Source organism: Acipenser ruthenus, chromosome 16 (assembly GCF_902713425.1).
Source record: "Acipenser ruthenus chromosome 16, fAciRut3.2 maternal haplotype, whole genome shotgun sequence".
Taxonomy (NCBI): Eukaryota; Metazoa; Chordata; class Actinopteri; order Acipenseriformes; family Acipenseridae; genus Acipenser; species Acipenser ruthenus.
In genome coordinates, this window is record NC_081204.1 from 2,975,807 (window position 1) to 2,992,044 (window position 16,238).

The 16,238-nt window shown below is 39.7% G+C and overlaps 1 protein-coding gene across 16 annotated transcripts in view; it reads right to left on the minus strand.

The window, feature by feature from the left end:
- Positions 1 to 16,238, minus strand: part of LOC117412172 (voltage-dependent L-type calcium channel subunit alpha-1D-like) — a 96,687-nt gene that overhangs the window by 76,317 nt on the left and 4,132 nt on the right. For 15 of the 16 annotated variants that reach the window (XM_058988412.1, XM_058988418.1, XM_058988415.1 and 12 more), the window contains exons 2-3: positions 14,674 to 14,992; positions 12,903 to 13,008 (exon numbers count right to left, since the gene is read on the minus strand). In XM_058988412.1, the coding sequence (XP_058844395.1) occupies positions 12,903 to 13,008; positions 14,674 to 14,846 (279 nt within the window). In that variant the 5' untranslated portion in view covers positions 14,847 to 14,992. Of the gene's footprint in view, positions 1 to 12,902; positions 13,009 to 14,673; positions 14,993 to 15,960; positions 16,115 to 16,238 lie in introns of those variants that run through there. The other variant, XM_058988411.1, reaches the window with a different exon arrangement.

Genomic DNA, 16,238 nt, shown 5'->3' on the forward strand with positions numbered 1-16,238 from the left:
ATGAATTGCCCTCTTTTACACTGCAATAAAAAGTGACAAGGTTCTTAAATTAAGAAACAATATAAGGCCAACAGGCCACTAGGACATCAGACTGTGTGATAATGCGAGATTCTGAATCCCAGTGTTCTCATGATCTCAATATTTAATATTTTTCAAATCTCAAATAAGACTTTCTTTGTATTTATTGAAATTGCAGACCTTTAATGTCTAGCATGATGTCAACAGTAAATACACCCACACAAAAAAAACAAAAAAAACTTGCAATATAAAATCAAGCCCGGCCATTCTTTAGCTGTTGAGGAACTCTAAAAACTGTCCAACGAGCCCTGCTTGGAAGAAAATCTCAGAACTACATACCAGATTTTTTACTATTTTGTGCTTTAAAATAGTAACACTGCATAAAACCAATGCTTTATTGAAGACACAATAAGTGACCTGCACCCTTTTATCACATACATAATATTTCTTAAAATTGTTGTTACTGACGGTATTATTTGCACATTCAAAATGACAAGATGAAAAGTGCTAAAGGATTCCAAAGCACTATGCGATATCTGACCTCAGCGCAAATATTCAAGGAAATATAAACCACTTTCCTGGCAAAAAATCCACAGCACAATGACAAAACCAAATCCTCGGATTACAGTGTGCTTTTCTCCCTTATCACAGTCTCACTTTGCTTTACTGCCAGATGTGCTTTATAGCTTAGTATTCAAGTGCATACATGATAAATGGCTTCATTCATCGTCCTGTTTTGAAGTCCCGTCAATCTTCTGCCGTTCAAATGACCCAATGAATTCTATGGGGAACTGTCCAAGGTACAACATCAACGTGCAGTTGATTCTACAAAATCAGGGCATTACAGCGATGTTCCGATACGGTTGTCAATCAGCTTTCTTGTTTTGTTTCTGATTTTGACTTTAGTTGTGATTAACTTTCAGCAAGTTCCACCTCTACTATATATGCACCAAACATGTGTCACTGAAACAAAAAGCAAAAATAAGCTCTCAGAAAGGCAACTCCCGTGTTATTTAATGATGAAAGTCGAGTAAACAGATATCCCAGTGCACGCTGGCTTAAACGCAGTACTGAACAAAACAGAAATGTACCTGTGTAAACCACAAAGCATCAGTAATCCAAACATCCAGAAAACTGCCATCTGATTAAATTAAATAGTTTATACAGACATGTATAGTTCAGCTGCAGTTCAACAGTACAATGGCAAACAGTTCTTTATGTTCCATTTCCTTTAGGAGTTAATTGACTGACCCTCAGTCATCATTCCAGGCCAGCTGCAGTGTGTTTACAGAGCACACTCATTTCAGACAGGTACAGCGGTGGCCATCGAGATGGCATCACCTTACACTTACCGCTTTCAGCATCCAAAATATCACAATTGTTACTTTTTCATCATGAACAACACTGAAAAATAAACTATTTATTTCAATTACATGCAATGCATTTAGCTACACTACGCTTCAAAAAATGTTAAATTGGAGAATCTTTTTTTTTTTTTAATATGCATGAGTGAATCATCATGGTGGATACCCTAATGGCCTTCGCCACAAACATGGATACAACATGGGCTGGAGATAAGAGCCTCACCTTCCCACTAGGTGTCTTTGTAATAGTTCAACCCACATTCAAATGACAAAGCAAGCAATTACTTTGTTGAAAGTATTACGAAGCTGAAATGTGGAACCCACGTCCGTGTAGATCTTTGTTTGGGCGCTTATTATCAGTGTTTCTGTGGTTGACCAATGATTTGCATTAATTAATGTACAAGGATAGTGAATTTCACAGCAAGGATTTGCTCACCTAATCGACTCTGACCCTCTATATAGTAGCTTTATGTTCGATTAAATCATATTTAGGACTTTTCACCGCCAGGCCGTGCACACAGTATTGGACACAAAGAAATGGCCAACTACTGTACACAGCACACAGGGACCACTGCCAGCCCCTACAGCAGGAATACATAAATAACATTTATATTTTATCATACATATTACAGTATATAGTAAATTTATAGCTTAAAAAAAACCTTGCGCTTTCCTTAGAAGTCTCTCTTAAAAAAAAAAAGGAACAAAATCGATATTAATTTCAGATTCCTGTTTGTTTATTTAGAAACATGAACAACACGGTTCTGGTTGGCAGCTTTGAAAATGCAAGGATCGCTGCCAAGGAATCTAGAAAGCAGAGGTCACAAAGTAAATGTCGTTCTACATAAACATAATGGGGATTTCTTCTTCAGGTGCATAAATAAATAGATAAAACAGAGCCAAAGTAAAAAATATATCATTTGCATTCAATACTCCAGAAACCAGACAGGCGAAATAAAGAAAATGACATGAGTTTGCATAACAGGCATGCAATAGCTCTGATTGCAATTCAGATGAATAATTCTTGTTTCTGCCATAAAAGGGAATCTTAAATCTGCAAAGCCCAACGGCAACATAGCTATTTACAAACCTCGCATGAGGAGACAAAACAAGGCTGTGTGACCTAAATGAGATGTATTAAAGACAAAACTGACCAGCTGAAGATATCTCCAGTGTTATAAAAAATAAAAAGTCCAGTATTTCTACCTTTATTTTCACCTCGTACTGATTTATTTTATTTTAGAGGCGTACTTCCTGGATCAAGTTAGGGTGACAGATTTTAGGGTTAGGATTTGGTTAGGGATACATCTGTAAATCCATGTAACCCTAGTGAATTTGCCATTAGGGTTAGGGGTTAGGATTAGGGTTCAGGGTCGGGATCTAATTCAGTTTCGGGCTGAGGTTAGGGTTAAGGTCATGGTCAGGGCTAGGGTTAGGGTCAAGGTCAGGGTTGTACTATAAATGCCTGTGCATTTTTAAAGATGCAACATTTCACAAAACCAGTTTGTATAATCAACATTAGCAAAGGATTTTATATAGGGAAACAAATATTAAAAGGTCTTCTTTAAATAAAAGGTTGTTTTACTCTAAACCTCCCAAAGGCTTGTAAGTTCATATTTGTAAGTTATAATCATTAATCCTTAATCCAGCATTCTAGTATAGAGCACTCTACTGTCATCAGAAGAGGACACAGGAAGTGGACTGTTTTATAACAGTACTCTGAATTAAACATGAAGCTGTCAAAAGAAGTCTGACTTCAAAAAGAAATTACCCAAAAATGGATCAGAGGATAAACAAGACCATCTTGACTTCTCCTAGCATTGCACTTAATGGGGTCTGACACTGCAAAACAGACAGCTAGACATACAGTGTTGACATTCACAAAGGGCTTCACCAAGCAGAGATCCCTGAGCCACACTTGTGAAAGCTGAAAGGATTTAATAGCTTGGAAAAAGGAAATTAAGGGAAACAAATGAAAGATTTTACACAGCACATGCCGACTGTAAAAATGTGGCCAGGACAGCGTTTCTTCTTTATATAACGCTTCGAAAGCGCAGCGTCCAAAATCTTTCCACAACGCACTGCTCATCTCATACTGAGACACAAGGAAATTGCATCGGTTCAATGCGTGTTCAGCATTTTCAAAAGTTAATAGCTATGCTGTCTTCCTGACATTTAAATAATCACCATGGTAATTAATAACTAACGAAAACCGAAAGAAGGAAGGTTAATTACTCAATCACAAGCCTCGCTTTCCAAATTAGCTGGGCTCAAGGAGGCCCACATGTATTTCCATACAGCAGCAATCCTCTGGCCCTTGACCTAGTGAAGATAACAATAATTGTGAATACAGTGGGATATCGGATTCGGCTGTAGCGCAGCTGACTGGGAGCCACGGCTGGTTTTCTTTTTTAAGATTGCACACCTAATTTATTTTTTATCCCCCGAGCCCTGAGTTCTGGAGCTCTTATGACTACATTACTCTCTACAGTGTAAGCGCAGTTACAAGGAAGATTTATTCCATCCAACTGCAAATGTGGCACACATAATACCTTCACTTGGGCTATAACTACAGGTAGCAAACCTACACCTAAGGAAGACATTGCACACAGTGACAGTAAAATGGAGAATGTACAGCTATGACCAAAGGTTTTGCATCACCCTATAGAATTAACTAATATATATATATATATATATATATATATATATATATATATATATATATATATATATATACATATACACTACCGGTCAAAAGTTTTAGAACACCTGCCTATTTTTCCAGTTTTTATTGAAATTTACGCAGTTTAATGTCTCAATGTACTCTGAAATTAAAGCATAGAACAAATAAACAATTGGAGATAAAAAAGAAATCATGGAATCGTTTTGTTTAACAAAATTTAATCTAAATTTTTGACTCATCAAAGTAGCCACCTTTTGCAGATATAACAGCCGAACACACTCGTGGCATTCTTTCTACAATGGAAATCAAATATTGTTCGGAAAGTTCTTCCCAACACTGTTGCAGAAGTTCCCACAAATGTGTTGCACTTGTAGGTTGCTTTGCTTTCACCCTTCTGTCCAGTTCATCCCAAACCAGCTCGATGGAAGTCTGGAGACTGTGCTGGCCATTCCATGATTTGAAGCCTACGGTCTTGTTCTTTTCTTCTAAGGTAGTTCTGACATAGCCTGGAGGTATGTTTTGGGTCATTATCTTGCTGTAGGATGAACCCCTGACCAACTAGGCGTATACCAGAGGGTATTGCATGGCGCTGCAAAATGCTGTGGTAGCAGTTTTGGTTCAGGGTGCCACTCACTCTGTGCAAGTCGCCGACTCTGGATCCAGCAAAAGAGCCCCAGACCATCACGCTTCCTCCTCCATGTTTGACAGTTGGTGTCACACACCGAGGAACCATCCTTTCGCCTACTCGAGGGCGTACAAAAACCCTGCATGATGAACCGAAGATTTCAAATTTTGATTCATCGGTCCATAAGACCTTCTTCCAGTCTTCAGTAGTCCACTGGCGGTGCTTCATGGCCCAGGCAAGCCTCTTTTTCTTATTTTGCCATCTTAGCAATGGCTTTCTTACTGCCACTCGACCTGTCAGACCTGCAGCTCGAAGTCTTCTCTTCACAGTTGAAACTGAGACTTGCTTACTTCGACCAATGTTAAGCTGTGCTTGAAGCTGTTGTCCTGTGAGCCGCCTATCACGCAAGCTGTTGACTCTCAGAAAGTTGTCTTCTGATTCTGTTGTGGCTTTGGGTCTGCCAGACCTCTTCCTGTCAGAGTTTCCTCCAGTTTCCAAGTACCTTTTGATGGTGTAGGAAACTGTACTCACTGACACCTTGGCTTTCTTTGCAATTTCTCTAAAGGAAAGACCTACACTTTTAAGGGATATAATGGTCTGTCTGTCTTCCTTTGTTAATTGCCTTTTTCTCGCCATTATGAGAGCAATATACTACTTCCTGCAGTACAATACTGTCCAAATAATGCTTAAGAGGGTGTAGTAACACAGTCTGTTCCAACACTGCTTTTATACAGACAGAGGGTTTGTAAGTAATCAACAAAAGTTGGGACACCTGTACAACTTTCAAGGCTTAATTTACTTCCATTGCTGCAGAACAGCTGTAAGTTGTTAACCCATTACTTGTTCCCTGAAAAGGCCTTTTTGTATAACTCTGAAATGTACATTATTTTTCAGTTTTTGGTAACCTAAACTTTTTTTTTTTAACCTCTGGCAGTTTACCGCTTACCTTTGTACCATTTCAGGTTATTCACTGGACTTGAACTGCTTAAATTTCAATAAAAACTGGAAAAATGGGGGTGTTCTAAAACTTTTGACCGGTAGTGTATATATATACACACACACACACACATATATATATGTGTGTGTGTGTATATATATATATATATATATAGATGAGGTTAAAGGTCAGTTGATTTGAACTCTCAGCAACGCTGCCAGCGACTGTTGTTTTGGAGCAGGGCGATTGTCAGGCGACACCATAAACTGCACGACAACGCGACAGCGATAATCGCCAGTCACCTTGCTCTTTATAACGACGGTCAAGTGATGGTGTATAAACCGGCCTTGAGGATCACAAAGTCTGTTAAAATTATCTTTGTTAACAAGGCTTTTCATGCTAATTTGCAATTGTTTTATTCCGCTTGGCATGTTTGCGTATGCAAAGCCCTTTATGTTAATTGATGAGAAAAGTATACTATTTAACCTCAACATAATGTTCTATTCTGAACAGAATATTAAAAAGGACTGCTTTACATTGGGGGAGGCTGTGTTTCTGTGACTTACACGTATTTAATGAACAAGACAACTTGGTCTATTGCCAGGGGATCTGAAATCAGACATGGCTCTGTATGAGAGAAAGACCAGCTGTTATATCATTATTGATTTTAAACTGAAAAGGTAGTCAGTAATCCCTCCAAGAACCTTTATAAATTCAGCATTGCCAGCCTAATTAAAAGAGCGCCAGGGAAAGCAACTGTTTAACTATACACCTGGGAAAGCTGCTTTAAATACTAGGACGACCATTAAAAAATTTAAAAAGCAGCAACTAGAAATCAGTGACGGCCATGCCCATTTCCCCCGCTGGCATCCTTGGTGACCCTCATTCACTGAGCGTGTTCGGAGACCCAGAGAAGCTGCCAGCACCAAGGTTAATCCCAGCTGCCTCTGCTGCCACGTGAGCAGACAAAATTCAAAGCATCAGGCTTCTATCTTAAACACTTAAATGGTTTGCTGGCCCAGACAGAGAAAAAAAAAACCATTTAACAAACACACTGCTGTACACTAAGTAGGTTGTTGTTTATCTTTCCCTGCTAAGAGATATTTTTTGATAGAAGAAGAAGAAGAAGAAGACCCTCAGTTCTATGACCAGATTTAAACCCAATCTCAGAGGTGAAGCCCTGTGTCCCCTACAAGGACATTTCACTTGCATTGCCTGGCTGATAGGCGGAAGCTGTTTTAGAATTAAGTCTTGGAGGCACATACATCCAGTATAATGCTGCATACATGACATATAATAAAATTATGTATTTTCAAAATGCATTTTCACTAGCTGGTCTACATTGTCGAAATAAATTCCTCATTATGTAAATATAATAAATGCAAATCAACAGTATATTAGTACCTGCCTCTGTTTTATGTGTTGCTGATTTTGTTTTTATTTGCAATTATGGGTCACAATAATAATCTAAGCCAATCTCCGACATGTTAAACTTTAAGCTTTGCTGAACCAGGGGCTTTCAAGAGGAATTTCACAATGGGGGTCAATGACATCACTGAAGAACTCTTTCCGAGTCAGCCCTGGAATATTAAGGTTTGATTCTGGCATTCTCTAAACGTACAAAACACACATACAGTAGCAGATAAACAATGTGGATATACAATGCTACACCGATAGCTCTGTAGTCAAAGCCATATTTAAGAGGCGGTGCTACTGTGTGTTCTTGTAATGAGAATGCAATTGCTTTATGGGGCAAATGGGAGTCGTGGCCATTCCTAGCACTGTAATTACCAATAGATACCTTTATGACATGCTGTTTTTAATTTAATTAACACACGGTACCAGTGACTGTGCATTCATTTGCTACATATAGCTTTACATTTGCATTTTATTGCATGAATTAACCTTTTTTTCAACTACAAAGTTATTTGAATTATGCCAAACCAGAAACTTTTTGTTTGTTTTAAATCAGAAAGCGGACCATGTTTTTGTTCCAGCAAGTTTGTTTATTTTCCCCAAAGGCATTTAGCTGCAGGACACAAGCTTCCCTGCCTATTCAAACCTACATGACACATTTTAAAAGCTGTTATACATTGGCTAATACTGCGGTAGCAGACGGTTTTGCCAAATCTCACCTGCAAGCTGTTGTAGCTCAAGAAGGTAACCAGAAGCTAAAATGGGAAAGGCCATTTTTCCAAATTGTTATACAGACCATTTTACAGGAAACAACTAATACAGTGGATATTCTCAACATGAGTTTATAAGGGAATAACAGTCCTACAAAACATGTAAAAGCTGTTTTTAAAAGTTGTATTTAACTGTATTTCTGACAGTATGGCTGACGATTTTCAAAACGTAAGCATTGCTTTCGTGATGCTACACTGATGTTGTTGTTGTAAGACAGACAACACTGCACTATAAATCACTAGCGTGTGAGATTCCTGTGGGAAATGGCCAGAAACTTCATTGAACAGAATGTTTTGAAAACAACAGCTCTCAACCAAGTATTTGGTAGAATTATGGAGAACAAAAATCTTTTAGCCATGCTTTAGTGCCATAATATACTCTGCAATAAGCATTATTGTACCTTTGCGCTTTTCTGCATTGTCTGTATTGCAGCGATAGGCTTTTCAACATAATCCTGACTTTTGGGGAATACATTCCTCAACTTCTTTTATAAACACGGTGGTGTATACAGAACAGACTCTCTGGATTCACTGCTATGTTTATAAGAGAAAGTCTCCTGGTGGAGGCTGCTGAGTAAAAGTTAAGAAATGCACAGTAATTCCCAGATGATTTATGACCCGTGATGATGTGTGAATAAAAAATTCCAAACACTTAGTATTGTGTTGAAAATGTTATGGCTGTGATGCAGGCAACGTGGGATACAGCAATGGTAAAGTAATGCGTTTCTTGTAAAAACTGCAGGGTGCTCTGTAAACACTTCAACCCCCTTGGCCCATTACTTCTGTCATTTCCAGAGGACTGTTTTCTGCAGCACAGTGTTGCCCTTTTCACAGAACATCCTGAGCATTTTTTTTTGTTTTGTTTTTTAATTTAGTCGTCGCCAATGGTTTGTACCCCGGTTTTCTCCACAATTTAGAATGCCCAATTATTATTTTTATCCCGGTTCACCGCTGCAACCCCCCGGCGACTCGGAAAATGGAGGCTGAAACACGCGTCCTCCAGACCTATCGTGCCGGAGGACAACACAGATCTGAATGGCTCCACTGCAGACCCGCAGGCGCCCTATCAGCTACAGGGGTAGCTGGTGCGCGATGAACCATGGATTGCCCTGCCGACCTAATCCCTCCCTACCCGGACGGTGCTCGGCCAATTGTGCGGTCAGCAATGACACAGCCTGGATTTGAACCTGCGGTCTCCAGGCTATAGGGCACATCCTGCACTCCACGCGGAGCGCCTTTACTGGATGCGCCACTCGGGAGCCCCCATCCTGAGCTTTCTAAACTGCCATATAAATATTCAGGGAGGAAAGCACAATAAACATATACTACACAATCCCAGCAAATGTCTTTAGGTAAAGATTGTAAATATGTTTATATACTATGTTGTACAGCCTTTGATGTTTATAGGATCATGGGCTTTACTGCTCATTAACGAAAGCAGAATGAACAGCTTCCTTGAATATCTGAGAACGCACAGGATGGTTTCACACTTTATCATTGTGATCTTAATTACACTCTTCACAGCAAGAAAGTCAAACGTTTAAATGAGGTTGGCAAAAAGTCCTCATTGCTACCACTGACTGATACCGTCTACATGCCACTGAATCGGACAAATCGCTCATTCTGTGACACACATGCAGTCCTGTGTCCTAATTTATTTACAGCTAATCCACCCCAAAGCTTAATCTTAGAGGCTTGTCCACTGCACACAATTAAAAAGAAGAAATCACACTAAACCTGCTGCAGCGTGGAACGGACCAGCGTATGCACAGCTAAGTTCTGTGTTCCTCACATCCGCTCAGCAGAGGAAGAAAGCACAGTGCAGCCTCATTATGAAGGAAAAACAGCTGTTCCGGTCACAGACATCCAGTGCAGTAAGCAAACAACTTAAGTCTAGTATTAAGGTTCAGTGTCAAAGCAGGAGAGAAGGGTATTGCTGCAGAACGAAGGCTCCCACAGCATAGCTCACACAGGGTAGTGCTGCGTGCACAACTCGTAATAGACGTCATCATTATATGCTACAGCCCGATCACAATAAAACAAAGTTTATTTCATAACAATAACCTAACCCTAAACCTAAGGTTCGTGGGGTATTATGGTCACATGGTAGGGGTGTTGAGGGTGATTGAAGCATTATGTAAATTACGAGTTGTGCACGAAGCGCTACCCGATGTGAGCTCCCTGCGAGAGCTACGCTGTGGGAGCCTTCGTTCTGCAGCTTTATACTCTTGATGCAGGAAGCCAGTTAGTGGAGCAGAAAATCCATCCCAGGTTTTAAAATAACCCACAAAATGATAGCTTGGATTCTGACAGACATGCAAGGGATATTGGTCTTAGTGATAACCTTTCATGTCCTATTGACCATTTTAAGTATTCCCCTTTCTCCACTGGGGCCTGGATTAAATCAAAATTAAGGTGGCACCATAGCCATCATAAAGTATAGCTACTGAATGGCAGCCACATAGAATTCCTAAATGTATTTGTTTAATTAATGTAGTGCTGATAGTATATATATATAATATCACATTTAAAAAGTCAATAAAACTTAAAAACCACTTTCAGGAATCCATGGTACTACCACGGCAGAGATGTGTTGAAAATGTTTCAATGAAGCATTATAAATCACCAGTGTGAGATTCTTGTGGGAAATGGACGTCAACTTTGGTATCTGGGAATGAATAATGTTTCCTAATGTAAACAATTACTTTTCACAGTCTCTGTAAAAATAATTCTGTTTCCTACATTGCAGGAGGAAACAGATGTCTGTTTTTAACATTCCTGCTGATTGGTGATGTAAGAGAAGCTTGCAACAGCCCCACGACAGACTGTATCCGCAACACTGTGCAATGTATACAATAGGCAATGCGACTTTTCTACACTCTGACAGGGACTAGTGGATGCTGGATTAAGAAGTCATAAAGAACCCAACTAAAAAGATAACGTAATAACCCTTATAAAAGTTTAGCACAGTATTTTTGCACTGTATTCTTGCAGTTTTCCCATGTTTTTCCCTTGGTTATACTGTGCATTTACCATAGTTTACTCTGGTTTGCCATGTTGTTTTAATATTCTTTACCATACCTTGCTAGTCTTTACAATACTGCTTTACCATGTTTAACGCTGTGCTTTGCTTTTACTACGGTAAACTTTTATAAGGGAATACACATGTATTCATTAAATCCCCACTGGGATGCAGAATCTCTTTCAAACATGCACAGCTTCAGAAATCACCTCATTAAGGCTAAAGTATAAAGTAAAATAAAACCATAAAACTTGTAAAAGGGGACAGTCTTTCAGTCTGCATCACAACAGCATGCTCTGAGAAATAGAAGCAAGTTATCTAAAAGATAACTTCTATCAGATTAAGATTCTCAGAGTCTATAAAATCTTCTAAAGGGTTAATCGTTCAATTTGTAAATCAACAAATTTCCTTTGTAAGGTATTAAGAAGAATAATTCAGAGCAAACTTATCGGTCACCCTAGCAGCTATCAAAATCAATACGAAAATGATCAGGGCAGTTTTACTAAGTAATTCTGCAAGCTTCTACTATTTTCATGTTATATAACCTTCATTTACGACTTCTGGTTACAGGTAAATAGCAGTTTCTTTGAAATGCAGGCTTTTTAAATAGCCTGTAAAGCCTTTCTCTTTAAATCCACTGCCTAACGAGGCTGCTGTAGCTCTGTAATTGGAACTGGCCGTTTACAAATTGCTGAATAAGTTTAGATCCGTCAACAGTGTGCAACTGCCAGAGACAATATCCAATTAATTGGATTTTATATTGTGTTGGTACGACACACTTTTCTCCAGACAGTATACAGTAGTATTCACAGTCAAACATACATGTGAGCGAATAACCCTTCTGATATGACAGTGGAAATGGCCACGACTGCCCAGAAACATTATTCTGAATTTATAGAGTGTATAACAATTGGATGTGGGCTGTGCTTGCCTGTATCCCTTTGTCTCAACATGGATAGCATACCTAACATGGGCTGGAGGGGCCATGCCTATTCTTGAGCAGCAGTAAAGGCAGACTTCCTATGGCAGACCCAGGGTTGGTGTTACTGGGATGGGTAGAGTTTGGGGGGGTAGGGGAGGGGTTGGTTTTCATTCTAATTGGAGGGTACACACAGCAAACTCATGAAACCCCTGTCTCCTGGTTTTTGATTCCAAGCATAGCGTCAAGCACTAAGCGCTGGCTTTTCCATTTCATGCTAATTTGATTGCAAGGCCCGCAATGCATATAAGGTCCAGATGACGCACAGCCTAAAGTGACCATCTGGTCCACTGTGTGTCATGCAGATAGCACAGCCTCGAAGCAGCTCTGGGTAAATATCGCAATCGCTCCTCTCCGAGCATTTAGGCAGACCAGGACTGGACGGTTCTGATCAAATGCAATTCAATTGTCAGTTCTAGCTTCTACTCAATTATTCCTCTATTTGTAATGCCAGAGTGTATAATGAGCTTCACCTTGGCAAACCAATAACAAGTGGCGGTTCAAAAATATTTTTTGCTCAAAAAATCTCTTAGTAGTCAGTGTATCCAATATTTAAAAGTAGTAAGAATAATATGGTAACAAATTCAAAGCATTTGTTGATGCACCTTTGGCAACTGGTAAAGGACAGACACATTTGCATTAAACTTCTGTGCATCTGTATATTCTTAAAAGATATGCCACAGGCACCATCTCAAGAAAGAAAATGGAACAATGTTGTGGAACAATGTTCAGCTTAGCAGAAAACCAACAAGTCAAAAAACGGACAGGAACATACACAAGCGAATATATTTGTCTTCTATTTGTCAAAGCTCTTCAACACTACAGAAATGTTACACAACTAAAAAAGAAACAAGTTCACTTGATCCTTCTGCAATGTTTCCCACTTATTTCATGACAGTTTTCCTTTCACAAAAATGATGCGTTTTGAAGTAAAAAGCTTGGATGAACGGGGGCCTATGCACCCTTATTAAATGGGGTGGCAGGGCATACGTTCATGAGATACTGCATTGTGTTTTTACCACTGTGTATTACACTGGAAAGGCAACTTAACCATGCAAAATAAAACAGAAGAAACCAGGAACACTCACCAGGTCATGATTCGTTGAATTGGAGTCATCTGCGGGAAAGGGGATGTAAACAGCTAAGGCCACGCAGTTGGCAAAAATTGCAATTAATATAAAGATATCAAATGGCCTGCGCATATGGTTAAGGAAATTATACATCAACAGTGCAATACAACAATCACATATAACATTCAGGCCTATACATGGATTGCCATGGAAATTTCTAATGTTAAACACAGAAATCACACTCTGTCCCCGGGCCTGGATAGTGGATAAGGTTTTAAGGATTCATAATAAAGAGGCAGGAGATCTGCTCCGATGACAGTGCAGGTCTTTCGTGAAATGAATTCAGGTGGTGTTAACCTACAGTAGTCTCCTGGTTGGGGGTTGATTGAGCAAGTGAACCTCATTTGAATGTGTGTCATCTGCTGTGTTATTCTACCAGGGTTTTACAAAACCCCAAGAGCAGAGGTCAAATTCAATCTGATATCAAAGCTCCTGGTCAGTTTTCTACTGCTTTATTCCACGCAGTTCTTTATGAATGCAAGTCTGTCTCCAACACCTATCGTACTGTGGGATTTTAAAGCAAGTGGTGTGCAAAGAGACGGTCATGGGATTACAATTAAAACCTCTGTATTATCCACTTAATATTTCACTGCACTGCCTAAAATGAGAACGCGTTATTTCTCAACCTGCACCAAACAGCATCACAGTGTAGCTTCACACTAGTTCACAATCCTGGGAGAAGCATGGAAAAACACCCATGAAAAAAGGGAACTGATACCTCAGCCTGGTATGGTTTCCATATTATTATTATTTGTTTATTTAGCAGACACCTTTATCCAAGGCGACTTACAGAGACTAGGGTGTGTGAACTATGCATCAGCTGCAGAGTCACTTACAACTACGTCTCACCCGAAAGACGGAGCACAAGGAGGTTAAGTGACTTGCTCAGGGTCACACAATGAGTCAGTGGCTGAGGTGGGATTTGAACCGGGGACCTCCTGATTACAAGCCCTTTTCTTTAACCACTGGACCACACAGCCTTCATATTCCATAGGGATTGGGATAGCGAATGTCTGGTTGAGAACTGTGCACATTAAATAGCAATCCCTTTTCTCTTTCTGAATCCCTACAGTAAATACGATATTCATTTATACCTATTACCTCAATCATATTTGTAGGAATGCTGAAAAATGACAGCTGTTCAAACCGTACAAGATCAGATTTAACATCCACACACTGTGCTCCGGGGACGGTTGTTTTTATATGTATACTACAGACCAGAGTTAGGGTTAGTGATTTACATTAATATGACCCTTTCTACTGCTTCAGGAACTGATATCGCAAACCATTTCTTTATTTATGTATTGCTTTAACTACGTCCATCAGTGGCTGATAGCTGCAAATCATAGGGAAAAAAACACATTATACCCACTTAGTTCAAATTAAGTTTATCAGTACATTAAATTAGGAATGCAATTACCTGCTGGGAACCAATAACTTGTTTGTTTTTTTCTCCATCTCCTTGATGGGTTTACAGTATTATAATACACAAGCTGCTAGCCATTATTCTCTCTCTATATATAGGGTGACATATTCCCTCTGGCCAGCTCAGGTCTGAATTTATTCCAGGCAGTAAAAGCAATAGTGTGAGCATTTGATCAATCGGCAGCTGCCTTCTGCACCACTTCACAATAGCGTGCTGCCGATGTAGGGTTTGTTTTCCTGCCGTGTCACAAACCCCTCATGCACATAGCAAAGAATTACATCCAGGAGAAAGACAAAAGGATACTTCCATTCTACCAGGCTGATGCAGGCTCTCCTGATGGGGTTGTTGAGATTTAAACAGAACAGTGCCCGGGGAGGTCTGTTGTTCGCACTGTTGCCCTGCTTCTTGCTTTTGGCATACTGCTGCCGTTTTCTTTGGGCTAGAGATCCGACAGGTGCGGGGGTGTTGGTGCTCATGGTTTGTGCAGCCTTGGCCTGTCTAGCAGCATCAATCGCTGCCTGCCAGGAGAAAGCAGTTGACTTGGGCGGTGCGGAGCTGTTTGACTGAAGGCCTGGTACGTCACCAGGGAGAGGAACTCTGGTGCTGCTGGCATACTTCGCCCCTGCGAATTTAAAAAAAAGGACATAATCAATAACAACACAATAGAATACAACACAAGAACTAATAGCACTTTTCATGGCCATAAGAACCTCCAGGTAATGGGAAGTAGAGAAAGTAAGACCCGGTAGGAACAAGCTAGACAATACGTCTAATGTGCCTCAGCCTGGAGTCTAAAAACAGTCTAACAATGGTCAAATATTGATTTGTTTGCTGGTATAAAAGTACCTGTTTTACACCTCTGTCCTGCCTGACTGTTGGTGCATGTGTGGGTGAGTGCTGTGGAGGCCAGGTGGATGGCAGCAGACAATAAACTCAATTCATTCTGATCACACATGAAATTTAAAACCAGTCTGGCGTAATCTCTCTTTTGGAGATCTATTACAATGATACTGCATGTACATCCTTTGTATTTTTTATTTTTTTTTTAAACGGAAAACGCTATGCAATGTGCATCACAATATCAACGCATATGACACACATCTTATAGGAAAAGCATCCACAATAACTGCGTGAATTCGAAGCTGTCAGAAATCACTTGTTCAAATCAGTCGTGTAATTGAACCGTCAGTCCTCGTATAGAATACACAAAAATATATAACTGTAGTAATTTAACATGGAATGGTCCAAGATCCATGCACGTTGTATAAAAAAAGTCACAAACATATATAAATATTGCTGAACGACGCTAATTAGATTCACATAAATCATGCCACTTGTAATCAACGTCGTCCTTTTTATAATTATGGTAGTATTTTTTTTATCTGACAACAGACAGCAGTATTAAATGCACATTGTAGCATAACGTTTTCAAAAACTGGTATCAAGCCTCATTTCAGAATGATATTCTGAAGGTTATTTTTACAGTTAGTAGTCGAATTCAGTAAGGATGAGGTGACAATTCACAGGCATACATACTGTCTGTACACGGTGAAAGATCCAGACCAAAACAAAACGAATGCAATCACTTACCTCGTATCTCTTAAAGGAGAAAAAAACTTCATAGATAGACGAAAATTAAAGAGCTTTCATTACAGGTAAAACAAAACAAAACGACGGATAAGATGTCAGTTCACCAAATAGTGAGGTGTAAATGTGGCTACATCAGATGACGCTCAGAAGAGCGCACAGCGAAACAGCTGGTGCCATTGCCAGGTTACAAATGAACTGCTTAATAATAAGGCTCTGGCAGGGTTTCACGTTACATTTTTCGTCAGTCGCGTTAAGTTCTATCGCGACTGACACGAAAC